At 51.5% G+C, this 21,727-nt stretch overlaps 1 protein-coding gene across 4 annotated transcripts in view; it reads left to right on the top strand.

The window, feature by feature from the left end:
- The window catches only part of ERGIC1 (endoplasmic reticulum-golgi intermediate compartment 1), a 101,799-nt gene extending 80,442 nt beyond the window's left edge, over positions 1–21,357 (top strand). For 3 of the 4 annotated variants that reach the window (XM_034656733.1, XM_034656732.1, XM_034656729.1), the window contains 5 exons: positions 329–516; positions 1,670–1,730; positions 6,072–6,172; positions 8,680–8,802; positions 19,556–21,357. In XM_034656733.1, coding sequence (XP_034512624.1) covers positions 329–516; positions 1,670–1,730; positions 6,072–6,172; positions 8,680–8,802; positions 19,556–19,663 — 581 coding nt within the window. In that variant the 3' untranslated portion in view covers positions 19,664–21,357. The remainder of the gene's footprint in view (positions 1–328; positions 517–1,669; positions 1,731–6,071; positions 6,173–8,679; positions 8,803–19,555) is intronic. The other variant, XM_034656731.1, reaches the window with a different exon arrangement.
- Positions 21,358–21,727: the final 370 nt, after the last annotated feature.

The following is a 21,727-nucleotide window of genomic DNA, read 5'->3' as shown; positions in this document are numbered from 1 at the left end:
CCTGGGAAGTGAGAACTCCTCAGAGTTGGAGAGGACGCAGAAGGGGAGTAGGGAGCGGAGCTTTATGGGGGGCGAGGGACCCGTGTTAGATTCAGGCAGGTGGGGCTGCCTGGGGCAGGTTGGTGTGTGAGAGCACCCACCTGCCGTGTGGAAGACGGGCCATGAGGCCAGACTGGTGAGCGAAGGGCTGCAGCCAAGGCCAGGCGAGACAGGGCAGCAGGGAGAAGGGAAGGGGACAGATGGGGGGGAACAGTCTTGTGTTGCTATGTGCCACTGGCAGAGCAAGACAGTAACAGCCTTTTGTTTGGTCTAATTATGGGCTAAATAGGATTTTCTTTAAATGAAAAAAATCTACCCATCCATCATCCACGTGACAAATATTTATTGAGCACCTGCTACGGACATTGCGTGCCTTATGCACGTTGCCGAGGACAAGCATGGTCCCTGCCCGTGTGGAACTTACAGTCCGGAGGGGAAAACAGAAGTTACTCAAATGGTCATACAAATGAATGTGAGGTAAAACCATGACACGTGACTATGGGAGGGAACATTCTAGCTCTTGTCTCCATAGCCACCATCCTCTTGGGTTCAGATTGTCATTCCCTAAGGCAGCAGTGGACAACCTTTCCTTTTCTTTGGGCTTGTTAAGAGTGTGCAGCTCTGTTACATGCTCAATAAACATCAGCCACCTGAGACCAGGATCAAGGATCAGGTGACCCAGCTGCTTCCCACTGTTTCTGAAGTGGCCCTCTCTGCAGGAGCCTGTCCCCACCTACCTCACCCCCTTCCCCTGGGGCCACACGGGCCTCTGTTTATTCCTCAGTCTCCCGGCTCATGCTTCACAGATGCTGCTTGCCTGATTAACTTCCCACTTTCCTACAGATCATAGCGTGTCACTTCTTCCAGGAAGCCCTCCAGGGTGACTAACTTGGCAGCCCCTGTTAACCATGCCCATGGTGGCATGCCCCATGGAACAGGCATGCCTTGACCTGCTTTCGATTTTCCTGTAGCTGACATGGTTTCCCCTCATCCTCAGAGAAGATGTAGGATGTGGCCTTCAGCCCCACTCGACATCAGGCCCTGCCAGGGGCACACAGTGGGGCCAGCTGCCGTGAGGAGAGGGCTCTTCACAGCTGCTATATGTTCTCTGCGGCAGATACAGTGGGAGACCAGCAGCCCTGGGTCCTCAGAAGGCTGTAGGGGCCCTCAGGAGGCATATCTTGGGACCCAGACCCACTTTTACTCGTATTTCCAAAGCGGCTTAATGGAAAGAGCTCAGGCTTGAGGTCAGATACCTGAATTTGGAGTGTGGTCAGCCATATATCAGCTGTCTGACACTGGACAAGCTTCAGCTTTTCTCCAAGCCTTGGTCTACTCTTCTGTAAAATGGGCTCAACAGTACATCATTAGGGGCACTAAACGAGATGACTAGAAGTACTCAGGATGGAGTGGTCTATTACAGGGGCCCAAGATGGGAAGCAAGCTAATGCCTACCATGTGCCGGGCCCAGGCTGTGTTTGTTTCTTGCTTCCTACAACTTCTCTGTGAGATAGACCACGCTGGGTAAGGTCCCTACACCAGGTTGCACCTGACCATCCCCTCTCGGCCAGGCCCAGGCCCGGAGGACGTGGCATCCTGGGGTCAGTCTGCTCACTGTGCTTCTCCGCAGGTCCAGAATGTCCACGGAGCTTTCAACGCTCTCGGGGGAGCAGACAGACTCACCTCCAACCGTATGTATCCCGTATCCCAACTGGGAGCAGGGAAAGGGGGAGAAGAAGGGAACGTGTATCAAGCACTCACTGTCAGCCGAGCCGTGAACGCTCCATTCCCATAGCTGGCTTGTGGGGAGGGTGGAATTAGCCCTATCTGACAGGCAAGGGGAGAAAAGTGCCTTGTCCCCATCCTCCCCGGGGAAAGGATGTGACAGCCCCAGGCCCATCATAGGAGCTCAGTGAGTACCGGCTATTATCATCATTAGTATTATCATTACTGTCGCACAATTGTTTTTAGTTGAGATAATCACCCAAGATCCCACAGCGAGCCATGGCAGAGCCCAAATTCATCCTGGTTCCAGTGGCACTATGAGAACAGGGCTGAGGGTGGCCCAGTCAGGTCTGACCATCTGGGCCGCCCACCCGACCCCACACTCTCCTCCTGCTGGAGCCCCTCCCACCCATAAATGCCCCCTTTCCTGAGCCCTCCACCCACTCGGTTCTTTGGCACCTTGGCCCCAACTAAAGGGGGCTCCATGTCTTTACACACTGACACACCTCTGCACACACATATCTGTTGGCTGATCTAATGAATTTTTGCACACCTATATATGCACGTCTGCACACACTTGGGGCCTTGGATGCATGCACAGAATGGGTCCAGGAGACCTGTCTGCTTAAATGGAGTCACCCCCTGGATCCTGCAGGACAGATGACCTTGACTTTCCTTATTTCCTCACCTATGAGCTCACCTTTTTTATCCGTAAGGCTTTTCTCATTGTTTCTTAAAATACATTCTGCTCTCTGATGGTCAGAAATTCAAGCAAAAGAAAACATCTCTCCATGACCGATCCCCCACTCGCAACAAAGCACACTTTTCATTTCTCCGTGTCCCTGTGAACCCTCGTCCATCCGCAGAAGTCATCATCTCAAAGCCAGCAGACGGCAGTTTACCTTCTGATTTTTGTGCTTGGCATTTTTAGGTGACCGTGGTTTTTGTACGGTGTTTGCAGTGGTGAGGAGGCATGGCTGCCCCTCTCGCAGCTCTGCCATGCTTTATTAAGCCATTGTCTTCTCATGGAAAACGTTCCTTGTTTTTTACCATCACAGCAATGCTTGTGATATTTACGGTATTTGCTTTACATTGTCCGGTTGCTTTCCCGCTGGGTGCGGGCCCGTCCTTGCCTCCTCCGGCAGCTAGCGACACACAGTGGCGTCTCCTTGTCTTCAGGCAAATGTTTGATTCTAACAGAGGGAGGTGATCCTTCCCATGTTGGTGTCCTTGGTATAGTTCTGTGGGAGGGCAGCACGTTGCCCCAAGGTGGTGGTCTACACGCACTCGCAGTTAGCACGGACCCCTCAGAGATGGACATAGAGCTGAGCTCGGAAGGACCCAGACTGTGCAACTGGTAGAGGGTTTGGGCAGAAAACCCTGGCTGCACTAGGGCTAGTGACAAGAGCCATCTCAGGCTGGCTTCTGTGGGAAGAAAATGCGTGAGATCAGACAACGGGCAGCCAAGGGTAGAGCTGGCTTTCATTCCCTCAGCTCTTCAGCTTGGCCTCCCTGCTGGGCCTTTTTGTCTTTGCTGCCCCCTCTGCTCCCAGACCTTCCCATTGAGGGCTGCTTCTCATCACGTAGGTCTCAGCTCAAATGCCACCACCTCCGAGGGGCCCTCCCTGACCACCTTATCTAAAGGAACTCCCACCTCTAGTAACCGATTTTTCTTCCGGCACACACCACTCTCTTTGAAGATACTGAGGAGTGATTGTGGATGTTTTAGCCATGATGATGAGGACATTGTGGTTGTTGTGGATTTTTTTTATCTTTTATAGAGACATAACTAAAATATCTGTGGATGAATTGATGTGATGTCTGGGATTTGCTTCCAGATAAAATGGGGTAGGGTGAACGATGAAGCAAAATTGACCGTGTGTTGTTAATTGTTGAAATTGAGGAATGGGATACTGGCGGGGGGGGTTCATTATAGGATTCCCCATTTTTTATGTGTTTGAATTTTTCCATATAAGATGTTGGGAGGGAGGGAGGCTGCGAGCACAAAGTGTATGTGGGCCTGCCTGGATCGGGTCGGATCCAGCAGCCCCTAGGAGGGGTCCACTGACAAGCCATCCATGTGGGCGGAATTAGGTGCGGCGTCTCTAGGGGGCATTTGGCAAATTGTGTTAAAAGCCTTAAAAATGGTCATTGCCTTTGAGTCATCATTTGTACTCATAGGAAAGTAAGCTAAGGAAATAATTAAGAGAGTGTGCAAAGATGTAGGACAGTAATGCTCATTAGGTCATCGTTTTTAACAGTGAAAATGAGGAGTGACGTCAGTGTCCAGCCCCAGGGGTGGGTTGAGTACGTTTACGGGGCTACGCCGTGGGATACGTGCAGGTGGGTCAGAACTTCGCCGACATTCAGGCAACAGACATTTACTGAGCACCTACTATGTGCCAGCACTGTGCTCGGGGTTACTACAGCAAATAAAACAGAGTGGAGCTTCTTGCTTTCTGTGTCTGGGACCTAAAATGGTATCTGTGGTGTTTGGTTCTTCGAAAACGGTACCGTATGATGCTGTTTTAGGAAAACATAAATGTAAGTCTAGCGGTTTATACAGAAGGACGTGAATCCATGGTTTTCTGTGATGGTAGATTTGTGGGTGGTTTTTATTTTTTTCTCTTTATGATCATCTGTATTTTGTACAAATTTCAACAGACCTATTACGGGTGTGACTTTCATAAGGCTTTCAGCCTTTCATTCCCTCAAGTTTTTAACGTAGGGCGACGGGCATTTGGAGCACGGTGTCTCAAGTATGATCTTTGGGCTCCCAGTTTAAAATGCAGATTCTGAGCCCCACCCCAGAACCATTGAGGAGGGATGAGGCCCAGGTGTCTGCCTTTTAAATCCTGGGTGCCTCTCCTGCTCCTGACACCTGAGGACCCCGTGGGCCTGAGCAGAGGGGTGTTGCGGTCATTGTGGGCTTCTCCCTGAGGCTGCAGGGCTTTTCTGAGGTTTTCAGAGGAATCAGGTCTCAAGACAGTTCAGGAAGCACCGCCCTTTCCTTGCCAAGACGCAGTATTAGCAGGAAGGGGCCATAAATGCCGTGTGCATCCCCTAACCTCTTACAGCAGGCAAGTCCAAGGACTCAGAACTGATTGAGCCAGTAGACCAGGATTAGAACACAGAAGATCAAAGTTCTGTGTGGTTTTAGCTCCTGCCCGGACATTGTAGAAGGCAGTAACTGAGGGGTCCTTGAGCTTCTCTTGGCATCCCAGAAGCATGATCCAAGGGAATTCTTTCCTGGGTGCTATGTGGCAGCTTTGGGCCAGCACTCTGTCAGCCTAGTGTTTGATCCCAGTTACCTCATGCTTATCAGAAGCTGATTCGTCTGTTCTTCCATTCATGCCTCCGACCAGCCATCCTTCCATCTGTTCGTTCATTCAGTAAGCACTTGCTACTTTCAACCCCGTGCCAGGCCCTGTGCAGGGCTCTGGGACAAGAGATGAGGAAGGCTTTGTCCCTGCCCCCTGCACCCTCCCCCCATCCAGTGATGGTGGGTAAGAGTTACAGTGCAGTATGATGGGGCCAGGTGGAGGGAAAATTGATTTCCTATTAATTGAAAATGAGGAAAGAAATGAATCAGTTCTTTATAAATGCAGTTTCTCTGGTTCGTGGGCTTTTTTTTTTTTTTAATAAAAAAAAATTTTTTTTAAAGTAAGCTCTACACCCAACGTGGGGCTTGAACTTAGAACCCTGAGATCAAGAGTCGCGTGTTCTAACGATTGAGCCAGTCAGGCACCCCATCATGGGCTCTTTCTTTTTAAAACTGAAACCCAGCTTGTTTCAAAAGCAACAATATTCATACAGGACTGGGGGTGCACCATGAAATGTGATCTTTATCAAATCCTGCCTTCTTCCCCAGAGGCTAAAACTGCTAATAGTTTCTTGGGTATCTTTCCAGAAAATTCTATATATTCATGCCTGTAGAGTGAGTCTTCCTGCCCCCAGTACATGGAAACATGTTATTCACTCCGTTCTGTAACTTGGTTCTTTTCACTTAACAATATCTTTTGGACAGTGGCTTCTCCCAGTACCCACTCTTCAATGTTTGCCCTATTGGTGGACATTGGTCATTTCCAGAATTTTAATATCATATACAATGCAGGAATAAAGATCCTGATAGGAGGAGTCTCTCAATTCCTGGCGTCCAAAGGGAGAAAAGGAAGAGTTGTTTGGGTGATGAAAATTTGAAAACAGCCCCGCAACAATGCTGAGCAGGTTTAGGGTTGAAATGACATAAAGTTGCCAGCTGGGCAGTGCCTGTCCCCCTGCTTCATCCTTCTGTGTCCTTCCTGCAGCTCTCGCCTCCCACGACTACATCTTGAAGATCGTGCCCACCGTGTACGAGGACAAGAGCGGCAAGCAGCGGTATTCTTACCAGTACACCGTGGCCAACAAGGTACGTGGTCTATGGGCCCAGCTGTGTGCAATTGCGCCATCTGCTGGCTGTAAGCAGAAGTGACAAGTATCTGAGTAGGATTTCCACTGGTTCCCTTCAGGAGGCCTGTTCTCGGGGGCTGCTCTGGCCAGGGTCTGTCCCTGGATAAAGATGAGAGGCGAGGCTCAGAATCAAGGGGAGGAAATCTAAGCAGGAGATGGGGTGTGATCTGTTGAGAGAGAGCCTTGCATCTGGCCCCAGTCCTTCAGACTCAGGACACTGATTGGTCAACACACAACAGATGTTCTGGCCCCTGGGATACAAGCTCTTTATCCAAAATCACCAGATGGCCAGTGGTTAACAGGAATGTCCTAGGACCCCAATACTCAAAGTCATGGAGAAGCAGGTAGGCCTTTATGGGAAGCAGAACACGGTCAGAGCCCGTAGAATGGGATGACTGACAGTCGTTTCAAGCTGAGACAGCCTCTAGCTTCCCTGGAGATGACCCTGCCAGTGGACGTGAATGCTTGAAACATGTTAGTTGAGGCACTCCCAGTGGATCCCTTTATCACCAGGACTGTCCTTTTCCTCCTGTTCTAGGGCTGCCCAAACCCCTTACAGGTGATACATTGTATAGCACAGTTGATAATTAGAATAGAGTAATAGGTATGATTTATTGAGCTTTTACTATGGGTTGGATATTATGCTAAGCTCTCTATCTCTACCATATTTTTCAGTCATGACAGCTCTGACTGGGACTGTCATTGTCCCCATTTTACAGATTTGGGGACAATGACACTGTCTTGGCACTGAGAGGTGGTCATAGAGCTACAAAGTGGCCAAGTGGGGGGTTGGAACCGGGTTCCTCTCTGCCTCCAGAGCCTGGCCTCTTGCTCACATCACCCACTCAGCCTGGACAGGGGCCGTTGAGTCTGTCGGGCTGGGAGCTGCTCTCTCCCATATGACTTGAGGTCCTCTGCCTGGCTCTACTGTGCTGATTGACACTGTGGTGTGACTTTCCAAAGGGAGTTCTGTTTCTTTCACTCACTGTCTCTTGAAGGGCATCTCATTGTATCTGGCAGGTGCTGACAGCATCTAGGGGCTGGGGTAGGGATGCAGTCTGAGCAGAAAAGGTGGGGCTGGAGCCAACTGCTGGTGCAGACCCGGCTCAGTCACTTGCTAGCTGTGTGGCCTGCGACAAGTCGCATAACCACTCTGTGCCTCCGTTTACTCATTTGTAAAAGGGATGGTGCCCACCTCATAAGATTGCTATCAAATGAGGCAGTGTTTTAAAAACCGCTTTGTCCACAAAGGAGGCTTTGGGTAAATGGTACCTACTGCTGCTGTTTTCCATTATTCTCCTCTATCCCTCCGCTCTGGGCCTTGACCCAGACAGTCACCCTGCCCCATCAGCTCTCCCTGGAGAAAGCTGATCTTGTTTTGCCCAAGGCTCCTTCCCCTGAGGCTTTGGCAAAGACCCAGCAACCAGAACAGCTTGCTCAGCTCTCTCTGTGGCCTTGGCCGCAGCCTGCCCTGGGAAAAAGTGGGCCGTGCCCGTCAGAGCCGGCCGCAGTCCATCAGGGCGGGTAGGTCTTGGGTCATCCGTGGAGAAGACTCAGAGCGTGGGTCCTAGCATGTGGGACTGGGGGCTCCCCCTGTGGTTTAGTCTGGTCTGCGGTTATTGCGGATGACTGAGAATAGCCCAGAAGTTTCCAGCAAATGACCAGACCAGAGAGGACACGCGTTAATTCAGCTCATTAGCATCCTTTTAATCCCACCCAGCCAGATGCCTCTCAGGAAGCCTTGTGGTGGGGTCCCTCTGTCTTCCTAGTTCTGTGTTCTCTGAAGATGCCCACTCCCCACGTGGCCTTTATACTCCTCTCTTTTACACCCCCCCACACACACCCCTCAGGATGTCATGTGTGGTGTAGAATGCCCCCTCCTCGCTAAGCCTTCCAGACGGCCTGGGGTGAGTTGGTCATCCGTCGCCAGCCCCCCCCCCAGCACTCCAGGCTTCTGTGGCACAGTGTGGACAACGTGGCGGTGTTGTGGATAGCCTTCTCCATCTGCTTCCTTCTCCAGATTGTCAACCCCCCCTCTGGGGATGGGGGAGAGCTTCTTCCCCTCAGGGTTCCCAGCAGCCAGTAAACAATCAATGAGTAGATGAATGGGTTTTGCATGGCCGGGAGTTAGAGGGGGAAATAGGCCTTTCTTCCGCTGGAGCCCAGAACGTACCTGTCCTTTCACGTCTCTGCTCTCAGATTCTGGTGCTGCTTCCAGGTCATATGGTCAATTTTCAAGCAGCCAAAAGGGTTGAAAATGTGCCCCCGGCAATGCTGCCCATCCAGATGCTGACAGCAGGGCCCCCAGAGGAAAGGGTGAGAGGAACTGGGGGAGTCTGGCTCCAGGCAAGAGAGAAGAAGACCCCTTCTTGTGGGGTCGCCAGAGGACCCTCCACCCCCACCCGCCATGAGGCATGGTTTGTATGTCTGGTTCTTACGTCCCCCTTCTCTCCTCCCCCACCGCAGGAGTACGTAGCCTACAGCCATACGGGCCGCATCATCCCTGCCATCTGGTTCCGCTATGACCTTAGCCCCATCACGGTCAAGTACACGGAGCGACGTCAACCTCTGTACAGGTTCATCACCACGGTGAGTCAGTGGGGCACCTGCCATGCGCCCCTTCTCCTGGCACGCCTGCTGGTTCTCGAAGGAACAGGAGGCAGCCCGCAGGGCTGGGATCTCAGGCTGTACACAGGAGGTTGTGATCCCTCGGATGTTAAGAAATGTTATCAGAATCGTGTCAATATCAATGGCGTGTCATCAAGAAAATAGTTTCCAAAGGGGAATGTCACTAAATGAATTTAATTTGTTAAGCAGATTTTTATATGGCTCAATGAAATATTTGTGATTCTCTCCAGTGTTCTATTTGATGGGTTTATTAGCAGGGCTTATCCTTTTACAGTGAAGATAGAACTCATTTTTTCCCCATGTCTGTTTTCCAATTATAGCTGCTGTGCTGTCAGGTTTCTTCTTTCTTTCCTGCCTGCTTGTTCTCTCTTCTTTTTTCATTGATTTTTTTTTCCTTTTTTTTTTTTTTTTGCCATTGTCTCCATCAAATCTGATTTTCTTTGGGGCAGCTGCAAGCTGATGTCATTTTTCTTTGATGCTGAGTATTTCTATCAAGGATGCTATTTCCTGGCCTCCCGTTCAAAGTGTCCTTGGGTGCAGAACAGCAGGCTCACGGCACCCTGTTTCAGCCAGGAGGCCCGAGATGTTTTATAAGCCCGAGTCAGCTGAGGTGGAAGAGATGGGGTGAGTACCCTCACCTCACAGATTTGGAAACTGAGGCCTGAAGGTCCTTATGCTTTTGTACGTCTTCATACTTTTAATAATGATTCAAGATCAAGGGTGTAGTCCTGGATCTTTCATTCCTGGCTCTCACTAGATTTGTATTAGTCAGGACTCTGTAACAGGAAAGACAGAAGTCCACATCCAGCTGGCTTGATGTAAGTAAGCCTCAGGCATGGCTAGATCCAGGCACAAATGTTGTCCGAAATAGGCCTTTTTTTAGTCCTATTTTCCTCTATACTGGCTTCATTGTCAAAAAGAATTTACGAATAGGAAGTGTCTCTTTCTCAGTAATTTGACCTGAGTCCTGGATACGACAGTACTGTCCCTGGCCTCACTCAGCTCCCCTTCCAACCTTGGGGCCGAGAGAATGAAAGGAGTACCCCAGTTGGCCAGCCCCAGCCAGATCACGGGGACAAAGACTGTGAGGGGCTGGGGTTCCCTAAGAGAAAAATCAGGGGTCAGTTACTAGAAAACAGTGGGGTGGATATTAAGAGGCAAAAAGTCAGATGTCCGCAACAACGTCTCCATCTTATGATCCACTATGTAGCAATAACAGGCCCTAGTCTCTCCGCCTCCCAGGCCCCATGAGGCTCAAAGGACATCATCAAAGGGAAGCCCTTTGCCTGATAGAAAGCCACGTGGGTGCAAAGGGTGTCGGAGCCCTAGTGCTTATTTGAATCTCACAACAGACTTTATGCTGCTTTCTGACTCCATACAAATTTGAAACTTCTAGTCAACAGAGGGCACCTACCATAAAGCTAAGACACCCGACACAGTTTGGGAAAAGGTACACACGTACAAGAAAGGAATAATTCTCAGAATTTATACAGAGAGGCTTCCTATAAGCCAGTAAGAAAAAGTTAAGCAACCAAAAAGAAAAAAGGGTGAGGACTTGACCGTCAATTCATGGAGGAGACCATATTGGCCGTGAAAAGATGCCCCGAGTTCCCTAGAGATTGGAGGAATTTGATTAAAAATATAAGACCCAGTTTGGTCCTATCAGATTGGCAGAAATTACAGACCTGCCACAATACAGATCGGGACATGCCCAGCAAGGGGTCCTGCGTCCACTGTCTGGTACACAGGGAGATTGGGTCAGCCACTGGGGAGTGATGCACAAATCCTTTGACCCAAAAGCCAGGGGACTGGTGAGCAAGTGATTTTACCTAAGGCCCTACAGGGTAGCACCCCAAATGTTTTGGGGTTTTTTTGTTTTTTGTTTGCTTGCTTGTTTTTTACCCCAGTGCTCCCATTGCATACCCAGAGTAAGAAACTAAGACACAAGTAGGTGTGTTTGTGAAGGTGTGGTGTGCTTCTCAGAGGCCCTGAGGTCTTCGGCACTGGCAGTGGCAGTGGCAGAAAAATCCCTGGCAAAAGTTTAGCCAATAAATGAAGTTGCTTCATTTCTTAGCCACTTGCTAAACTTGTGCTAGAATTCGCCACATGCCAGGCCCTGTGCAGGGCAACAGAGAGAGACGGCTTTGACTTTATCCTTGTCCTTAAACCGCTCCCAGCTGGTGGGGAAGGGGTGTGAGCACGCAGAGAACTGACGTCCCGTCCAGCGGGGGCTCCGCTGGAGCTGTGCACCGGGCACTGTGATAGCAACGACTCCCTTTTGTTTGGAAAATTTGAAGAAGAAAACCCAGAGGTGGGTCTTGAAGGATGTAGAGACATTTTCTAGACTGGTGAGTGAAGCAGAGAGGGCCTTAGCCCAGGGGAGAGTATGTGCAGAGGTGCCCAATGGTAGCGTGTTTTGTGAAGGCCCTGTGGCCCCTTTCGATGGGGGTGGACTTCTGAGAACCGGAGGTCCCAAGAAGTCACAGGGGCAGAGCCTGTCCTTCGTAACCCAGAGGCCAGATACTCTGTGACTCCCATTTCCTTCTCCTCCTGCCTTTGGCCCTCAGCCTCACCTCCATCTCTGCCCCGTCCACCTCCCCCCGAGCATGGACCCGGCTGAGGGAACCTCCTGACATCACAAGCCTGGTGGATTTTCTGAAGGCCCCGTGCCACCCTCATGGTTGCCACGGCAACTGTGGGGGTCAGCCCCAAGTGAGCCAACCGGCTGTCCCTGGCAGATGGCGTCATTGTGGAGCTCCAAAGGCCCTTGTCACGCGGCAGCAGATGTGGGGATGACGCGCACACGCAGACACACGGCACAAAGAGCTCTGGGAGCTGGGGCAGGCCGGGGTGGGGCCGGGGTGGAAGTGGGGGCACCTGCTGCGACTTCTCTTTCTCTTTTTAAAATCAAACACTTGTGTGCAAAGCCCCCAAGCCCCAAGTGGGGGCCTCTGCAAATAGCTCCTCGCAGGGGCTGCTTAAGAGAGGGCTTAGGCCGGAGGCCAGGATGTCGTCATGTGGCGGCTGCGGGGCTGCGGAGGCAGCTGTGGGTGGGCTGGAATGAGGTGGGGTGCAGCTCAAGGGGGTGTGGGTGTGGAGGGGACGGCGAGTGGGGCCTCCCTGACGCGTTTGTACCTATCAAGTTCCTGGCTTATTTGAGGTTGCCCCTCTAGGGTCTCATGGTCTGCAACGGACCTGGACCTCCCGATTCTGAACGGAGGAGGATCCCTCCTCCGGGAACTCTCCATCAGGCTGCAAGGGACTTCTGCCTCTGGGCACACAGGGCACGTTGCTCAGACTTCCGCTCTGTGCTATTCCAGAAAATTCCGCCACTAAAGGAATAAACAGATGGTGTTTAACGACATGCAAGTGATCCCCTTCAAAGTGCCCCCTCCCACACACGCACATTTGTCCCCTGCCCCTGCCACTTGCCGGAGTCCCTTTTTTGGGATTGCCTTCAAGTGGGTTGCGGTGACAGATTGGATGACTTCAGAAGTGTCACATCACTGTCCTTGTGTATTTCATTTTATTAGGGAGGAACAGCCAGAAGTCAGAAAGTACCACATTGGGCCAGTTTGGCCGTGACAGTTTTTGCCCACCAAAAAGTAGCAGCTGGTAATGGCACGCTCCCGTTGGGCAGCAGGGTGGCTGAATTAGACACCGTGCCTGCCCTCCAGGTGCTTCTTGCCAGTGAAATAGTGCCCCAGACTTCAGGTTGCACTTTATGATTGCCAGGCCTACTTACGATGAGCTCCACGTCTGATGTCCCTGTGTGTCCCCAGCATCTAGCTCAGGGCCTAGCCTGGATGCAGGTACTCAAATATGTACGAGACACAGCTGCTCAAAGAAGTGATCATATAGCTATGCCGATTAAGCATCTACTGTGTACCAAGTAATCTTATAGTTACTTCCTTTAACTTTCCCAGGAGCCCTCCAAGGTAGATGGTATCATTCCTGTTATATGTATGAATTAACTGAGGCCCAGAGAGGTAAAGAAACTCATCCAAGGTCACACAGCCAGTAAATGGCGAGGCTGGGACTTGACTCCAGAGTCTGCTTCTGTCACATCCTCACCCCACCTTCACCCCTCCACCACTTACCTTGGGAGCCTCCATCCTCCAAAACAAGGGCTCTCAAAGATGTCCCAGCAACCAAGTTCCCAGAAACCATGGAGCCCTTGGTAGGACAACAGGGTGACTTGATAACAGTGGCTCCCTGCTGGGAGTCAGGAAGAAATGTCACAGCAGGAAACAAGGTGACATTGTGAGCATGAGTGATAAAGTCACCGCCACACACACAAACCGCAAAAAAACCAAATAACAACAAAAGACCAGCCCACATCAGCTGTCCAAAACTGGTTGGCTGGTCGTTTGCAAATTTTCCTGCCCAGATCTGATTACCTTTCACTCTTCTATTTGGGTGCCTGCAAGGATTTGCCCTAGACAAAAGGCATCAGGTACTCGGGTGGGAAGTGGGGTTTGGGGGAGAATGTAAAAACAGCTGAGAAGAGACAAACCGAAAACTGGGGAGGTTTTGCCCAGTAAGGCAGTATGAGTAGGGAAGAGACCAGCTTTGTAGCTGGACCCGGATCTCGCCTACTCAGGCTTCCCTTGGTCTGTCTCTCCCTCCTGGACCAGGAGCTCCAGGAAGACAGGGCAGGGCCTTAGTCAGCCCTGGTCTCCAGGCCTGGGGCAGCAGAGGAAGGTGATAGATAAGTAGGCGTCAAATACTGAGCAGACGGATGGAGGGGTCTACGCCTCGGTCCACCCCTCTACCACAGCAATTTGTATTAAGTGAGCAGTAACATAGAGCCCACATTAGCAGCTCAGTTACTCAGGGCTGGACATGTGTAAAATACTTTGGTTCCGATCTTTCCAGACCTTTGAGCAGAGCTAGATCTTCTAGAAGGTTGTGTACCAGGGACAGATTGCTTAACTGGGTCTGCACACAGATCTCTCGGTGGCCATGGAAGCTGCTGGTGCTTGCCATTCGAAGGCAGATTCTGAGACATGTAAGGAATATTGGAATGGAGCGAGCTCCCTTTTACAAACTCACTTATTTTGACAGCCACACAAGCTTCTTCGTAAACTTTGTTGATGGGGTCCCCTTACTTCAGGACATTTGATATATAAAACCTAACAGAATTGAGAAAATAAATACAAAGACGCCATCCATGCGTGATCCAGGGACTGGAGGAAGCCTCAGGTTGGGGGTGAAGCAGGCGTTCTAACAGAAAAAAGCAGGCCCTTTGCAGCCTTCCAGAGCTGGATTCTCCTCACCCTCGCCTATTTGGTAGCTGTGTGACCTTGAACAAGCCAGTCCCTCTCTGAGCCTCTGCTTCCCCATCTGTGAAATGGGGGTCGCCCCATTTCCCTAGTACTTGCACAGATCGAATGAGAAGGCAGAAGAGATTGCCAGCTCATGCCTGACACATAGTAGGTGCTTCACTGAGGTGGGTTTTGGGGGAGGGGAGCGGGTATCTTGCAGCTGCAGCCATCGTAAGAGTGGTGGGGAGAGGACTCTATTCTCCCGCAGGCTCCTGTCCCAGAGGGTGGGAGTGGGGGGTCTGGCAGGCGTGACGCCCCTGGATGGAGACCACCACACCCTGTCCTGCCCCACATTTCCAGGGCCCAGTCATCATCAGCGTCCCTTCCACAACAGCCCCCACCCCTGCAAAGCCGCAGCCTCGGTGTTCTCATCCGCGGCTCCAGTCTGTCTGCCGCCACCGGCCTGATGGGACTCCGATTCATTATTTATTTCCTCATACTGTGCCTTTTCCATAAGCTTTTCGAGCATTGCTGCCTGGACGAGGACAGTGAATGAACAGTTCCCAGGCACTTGTGGCATAGCAGGCGGCCAGACAGAGGTCATCTTGGTCCTCACGGGGGGGCCCCATTGTACAGATGAGAGAAACTGAGGCTCGGAGGGGTGACCTGGCTTTCCTGGCCACAGTGGCTGGGCTGGAATCCGCCCGCAGGAATGTTTACTCCAGAGCCCACAGTCTCCAGCCCCACCCCCCGTGTTGGTGTGTGTGTGTCGTGCTTCTCCACTGCCCACTGTGGAAAAGTAAATGGGGGGAGGGGCGACAGATTGGGAAAACATTAGTGTCAGTGGAACAATGGATGGATTCAGCTCTCCAGCCAGTGCAGTTGGAACACGTCCTTTCCATATTATAAGGAATTAAAAGCCGTAATTAAACTGTAAGGGAAACACACACACACATACACACACACACCTTTTCAAGGTAGACAAGCTGACTTCATGCTAGCCATAGTGGGAGGTTGGGAAGCTGGTAGAACCACAGAAGTCTCTGCTAAAGAACAAAGGGGCATTATTGATGACTTCTGATGAAAGCAAAGTAATGCACTCCTCTCAGACTCACCGGGGCCTGGATATCGATTATTCCTTGTTTCCATTTCCGGAGCCAGGGCTGCTGACCAGAGTAGGGTTGCATGTGCTGGCTGTGGCGGCCCTTCCTGACTCAGTGGCTCTGCTCCTTCACCACCCTCCCCTGAGCTTGTCCCCCTGCCTCAGGGGCTGGTTGGGATACCAGAACATGGCAGGAGTGAGGAAGCAAGGGAACAGGCGTTCATGGTGGTGTGTGTGACACACTCATTCCGTCTGACAGCAGTCCTGAGGGGTGAGGATTAGTCTTCCTGTTTTTTAAAGTAAGGAAACGGAGGTATGGGAAGTAAGGATGACACAAGGGCACACGACAGGAGGGGTCCCAGCCAGAAGTACCTTTGTATCAGGAACTTCTGGTATCTTCTTGGCGTTTGGGGTTGAGGTAGAGTCTTGGGGAGATTGAAGAGCTCCCTGGCTGGCCAAAGAATGGAAATAACCTCTAGCCCAGGTACTCTGCCCCCGAGGGCTATGCTTCATCACAAACACTTCTTGGCACTTAGCTGAGGAAATATCCTGCTGAGGTCTCAGCTACCCCATCTGTAGAAGGGGCCCTTGCAGTGCTTGGGACCTGGGCCACTGCAAAGAATCTGCATGTGGTGCCTGGGACACCTTTGCTGTCCTGTCTTTCTATGAATTGGCTTGTTCTCAGCTAACAGAAAAAGGAAAATGGAGACCCAGAGTCTGGCTCTGGGAAATAAGTGGTATTTTACCCATTGTTCTTCTTAGAGGGGGTTTCAGAGAGGTTTCAAGAATCTCAGATCTTAGCAACAAGGTCGGAGCCTTCCGGTCAACTGCAAGATTAGGTTAAGTAGCATTTACTGAGCACCTATTAAGTTCTGGGAGCTCCAGAGGCATTTCCTGCAGTAGGACAATTGGCAGGGGTAGGGGTGGTTTCCCTGTGTCATAGATGAAAAAAGCTGAGGCCCGGAAAGACTCTCTCTGACTAGAGTGAGCGAGGGACAACCGTGACTTGGCCTCCCAAGGCTGAGCCCTTTCTGCCCCCATGGCAGACCCCCCCCCCCCAGCATCACCTCATCCCCACCATGCTCAGGGCTCCCTGCTCCACTTCCAGCGACGAGTTGTATGGTTGGCTTTACCTTCACTTTTAGTCATTTGTATTCATGTTGGTGCATCCCCATGGGTCAGCAAGGTGCCGGGCCACCATCTTCCCTTTCAGCAGCCCTTTCCTTAGTCTCTTCTTGAGATCTGCTCTAGAGATGTGGTGAAGCCTGTTACCTCGCCATCACCAATGTAGGGCCTGCACCCCATCCGGTGCAGCCTCTTGACTTCATGTATTTCCCTGTGTTTCAGACGCAGGAACTGTGGCCTCCTCAGGACCCAAGGCGGCCATGATTGGCACCAGCTTGGAGGGTCCAGATGTGGTCACCTCCTGGGGTTGGGGGTTTCTGTGGCCACCCACATGTCAGAATCCAGGGAGCACTACAGCCTGAGAGCACCCCAGGACCCCTCTCCTTGTGACCCCTGCTTCATCTCGCACCAGTCACCACCTATGAATATGAGTGCGTCAGGAGGGTCCCAGCCAACTAATGGCAAAATCATGAAAGCAGGGGGCCCTGGCAGCATCAAGCAGGCTGCTAGGTTTCCTTCAGTAGGAAGGAGGTGCCTCACCCCACCCTGGAATGTGCCAAAAATCCCCCTCCTTGTTTGACCAGTGACCAGCACCTTCAACAGAAGTCGGATAAGGGGAGATGTGCTGCTGAGCTGGGTAGTATCGGGAGACGCACATGGGGGCTCACTGCGGGGCCTCCTTACGCTCAGGCTGACAGCAGCTCACTTGGCTGGGGTCAGTTGCTTAGTGGCTTGTGTGCTCCAGGGCCCCAGCTTCCCCGCAGCTGTGTGTTTCTTGTGTACCTCAATGCATGTGTTGTCTCCTGCCCCTGGCCAGCCCAGGAAAAGGAGGCTCCAGACTGGGTGCCAGGTGTTTGTGAATCATAGGCATGCTCGGGTTCCAAAGTGTGTGTGTGTGGATATAGGCGGTGGAGTGTGTATCTGTGTGTGGTTTTCTTTTTTCTTTCTTTCTTTTTTTTTTTTTTTTATTATTTGCTGCATTGCACTTAAGTCACAATTTCCTCTTCTCTGATCCAAGCTCTAAAAGCATTTTGCGGTGCAAAATCTCCTATCATCTGATCCACTCTACCGAAATAAACCAGCTCCCCTGCCGTCATCTTCCTTGAAAAGTGCCCCTGCGTCATACTCTGAGGCTGGCAGGGAGAGGCCTTGCCTGCTGAAAACACTTCATAATAATCCCCCCCAGCGACCCCCAGCCTCTTCACTCCCTGGGGGGCTGCTCTGGTTTCCTGGGCTGTTCTTACTGGAGTGCCAGCTGTTCCACTTACAGCCCGTCCGTGCAGACCCGCTCTGTCTGCCATGGGCCTCACAGCCCTCTGCTTAGCTCATCTCGTGGAAATATCATTTTAAAAATAAACACTGGTTCTATGCGCACTACCCTCTCACCTCCGCTGTGTCTCCTGGCCTCCTCCTCGGGGCACCACAGGGTCCATTAAGGCACCACTGTCTCTCGGAGTTCTCCAGTGGTCGGGGCTCAGCGGCTGGCCGGCCACCCAGTGGTGCCTCCAGGGCGGGCTCAGGAGCCTTCTGCACTGTTCCGCTGGGCTTCCTCTTAGTCCTGTGGTCATCTAAGCGCTCCTTCAATGTGGCAGGGGGAAAGAGTGAGCGTTCTGGAGGCGGACAGACGTCACTGTGCCACACACTTGCTGTGTGACCTTGGAAAAGTGATTTCCTCGTCTGGGCCCCCAGGTGCACGGCGGAGGCGTGGCCCACGGGTGATGGGTCGTATGGGTTCTTGTGACTGGCACAAAGTATGCGCTCAAGGCGAAGACTGCATTTAAAGCTGCCTTGCAAACCTTCTGTGAACTTCTTTTACCTGCCATTGTCTATACTTCGATTCTTTTATGGAACCAGAAAGCAACCGATAGGTAGGCCAGAAAATTTTGAGTAAAGCATCGCATTACTTTGATATGTCACAAGTGGAGTCCCGACAACTTCAAAGCAAAGTTAGTCACTCGGTTCGGCGGAGAAGCTTCATGCCTGAGAAGCAGCGGAGGGCCGTGTTAGGAGTGCAGACTCCAGAGTTTTGAACTGTCAGTTCGACCACGAATTACTGTGGCATTGGACAAGTAGTACAATGTCTCTGTGCCTCGGTTTCCTTGGCTGTCACATACGTATAAGAGTAGGACTTTCTAGGATTGGCCTTGGGATTCAGGAGGGAGGAGGGAGGGGCAGAGCACTCAAGCCCTGCCTGGCACAGAGAAAGTGCTGTGTGAGCTCTGCTCCGTCATACAGGACGTCATGAGCTCAGACATGCAACAGGTGACATTCCTTATCATCCCCCCTACTATAGCAGGTCTTCGCTGGGGGGCGGTTTTCACCTCCAGGAGACACGTGACCCCATTTGGATACATTTTGGTTGTCGTGACAGGCGGGAAAGGGTACTCCTGGCAACCCCTGGGCAGAGGCCCCTGAGACGCTGCTAATTAACGTGCCCCGGCACCCAGTACAACGAAGTTTCTGGTCCCCCAAAGTAGATAGCGCCATAAGAAACTCTGCCAATACGAGCTTTCTGGTAGCACCATAGGCCCCCTGTGCTCTGTAGCGCTTTCCTTGGTTGTAATTTTGCATTTGATGGTATGATTATTTGGTTACTACCTGTCCCCCGGATTCAGTGCAAGCGTCTGAGAGTGAGAGATTTATTTCTCGCCCCAGTCCGTCCAGGCCTGTGCTGCCTCTTCAGCCCCTCCCAGAGCTCCGTCACAGGCAGCACCAGGCCCGTACCTGTCCCATCCGGGTTCAAGTCCCAGGATTGCCACTTCCTGGCTGTGTGACCTTGGGCCATTGGCACTGCCTTTCTGAACCTCCATTCCTTCATCTGCAAACGGGATTGTATAACTCTGATTAAGTTTAGGGTGGAAGTTAAGACCACAGGCTCCAGGGTGAAGACAGAGCTGAGGTCAAGTCACCACTCTGCTACATACTGTGTGAACTTACTTACGTAACTAAACCTTGGTTTCCTCACCTATGAAATGGGTCTAATACTCCCCTTCCTCATTCAGAAGGCGATTAAGGGATTTAAAGGAGCTGATAATGATTACTTTTATTGTTAAATTCGTCATCCAGTAAGTGCAGTTTTTTGAGCCCTGCGTATGTTCCAGACCCCATTAGTCATGGGGCAGAGCGTCTGTACTCCCATAGCTCATTGTCTCATGATCTGGGAGGGAGCTGGCCTGGCGCTGCAGCCAGTACTGACCTTTGACCACCCCCCCCCTTTCAGATCTGTGCCATCATCGGTGGGACCTTCACTGTGGCCGGCATTCTGGACTCCTGTATCTTCACAGCCTCGGAGGCCTGGAAGAAGATCCAGCTGGGCAAGATGCATTGACGACCCACCCGGCCCAATGGCCGAGGACCCAGGGAGACCGCCAGCCCTGCTTCCAGCGCCCTGTCTCCTCCTGCCCTCTTACCTGGCCCAGGATCTGGCTGCGTCCCAAAGTGGGGGTTGGGGGAGGTAGGGGGTGGCTCACGGTTTTGCAGCTACCTCTTTTCCCCATCTTTAATTTTAGATGAATTACACTGCCTGAAGTGGTGGTGCCCCTTTTCCTGGGGAGCCCCAACACCAGAGTCAGGCAGGGTGGGTTCGGGGATATCGGGGACCACTCCCGGGAGGGCTGCAGTCCCTTCCTTCTTAGGGGAACAGCCCAGAATCCATGTCGACCAGCTCTCAGCCAGGCTTTGACAATCTTGAAGCTCCCACCATTTGGATGCACCAATCACTTGGTTTCTGCCCTGGGCAGCCAGCCCGCAGACCAGGGCTCTTTGCTTTGGGTCATGCTGCCCAAAGCTGCCTCCCCTCGGCACCTTCAACAAAGGACGGTACTTCCCAGGTGAGCCCCTGAGGTGTGGCGCCATAGATGGAACCCTCGCTTTTGCTCTTCCCTTCTCGCCCATCCCAGAGCCCGGGCTCACGTCCCTCACCCCCACCCATATCTTCTTCTTCTGAGAAGTAGATGCCCAGTGGTCACGTAGCAGCGGTGGAGACTTGGGTCTGCCCATTGGAAACTGGCCGGGTGGCGAGTTCCCTTTCCTCTCTTCCCCTTGTTTCTCGGAACCCCCCACCAATTGTGCCTCAGCCCCTGTGCTGTGTGGCAACAGCATCTCTTGGTGGAGGGGCTGGTTTTAAATGGGGAGTCATCCTTTGAACAACAGACATGGTTTGTGTGCTTATGTCCAGACAGAAAGTATCCTTCTCTGCAGCCCTAATAAAATCATGTCTCACCATCTCCCACACACTTGCCATCAATCCCAAGGGCTTCAGTGGGGGAAGCAAAGCAGACCAGTCCTTCTCCTGTTGTTGGAGATGGGGCCACACAGCAACATGTTTCTGGTCCCTAGGGCAGCTCCATTGTCTCCCCACTTGCTCCTGAGCTGGGTCCCTCCCCTGCCGCTCACCCTCATCCTTCCCCTTCAGCCCTGAGAGGGAGCAGCAATGGTCCAGGCATGAATTCCACCCAGGGAATTTTAGGTATGCCCTTGTGTCCCAGGGAGAGAGCTGCCTGCCTGTTTTCCATTTATATCAAGATTGTTTGCATACTTTTGTAATTAAGGGGAGTGTCTGGTGGAGGTTTTTAAATTATCTATATAGCTCAAGTCTGCCATTTGTAATTTTTGGCTCTGGATTCCAATTAGAAAAGTGTCCCCTTCTGCATATGAGTTGACTGATGTTGTGAGTGTAAACTGCATTTGGTTATCTCTGGTATCTGTGGCCACTTGGATGGATTTTTTTTCCCATATTCTGTTCCCCAGTTACTGAAAGGAATCTCTTTGGTGTGTGAATACCTGCACCTGTAGAGGGTGGGCAGGGTGGGGTGGGGAAATGTGTGGCACGCACAGGAGTTGAAGTTCCACTTTTATGCTTTTTAAAAAACAAACTCTTGAGGACATGGGGGGTGTCAGTTTCCTATGGAAGAGACACCTCTGACCCTTTATTCTTATAAACAGTCTCAAGGGGGGAAAATGATTTAGTTCTTTCCCCACTCGTTGGGCTCAAATAGATTAAAAGGCTGATTTTCAGAAGTATTGCTCTGTGTTTCTTTCTTCTTGATTGTGGCTGGCTAGCCTGGAGGCTGGGATCACAGGCAGAATGGAATTTAATTCTAGAGGAAAAAAGTTGAGAAATGTGGAAAGATCAGTGAGGATGATCAAAAAGTCAAGACCCCATGGAGCCAGCCCTTCTTTTATTGAATCCCTACAGAATATGCCTGGATCTGCCGGTTTCTAGCTGTGCAACCTCAGGCCAGGTCTTTACCACTCAGCGCCTCTTTCTTTCTCAGCTGAAAACGGAGAGAGTAATAAAACAATCTCATGGGGCTGTTGTTGGAATTAAACCTACAATATGTGCAAGTAAGTCATACCGGATCAGAATGAGTTCATGTATGCAGAAAGGGGT

Source organism: Ailuropoda melanoleuca, chromosome 3 (assembly GCF_002007445.2).
Source record: "Ailuropoda melanoleuca isolate Jingjing chromosome 3, ASM200744v2, whole genome shotgun sequence".
NCBI classification, from domain to species: Eukaryota; Metazoa; Chordata; class Mammalia; order Carnivora; family Ursidae; genus Ailuropoda; species Ailuropoda melanoleuca.
Note: the sequence above shows the minus strand (reverse complement) of the source record. Positions and strands in the feature narration are given on the sequence as shown.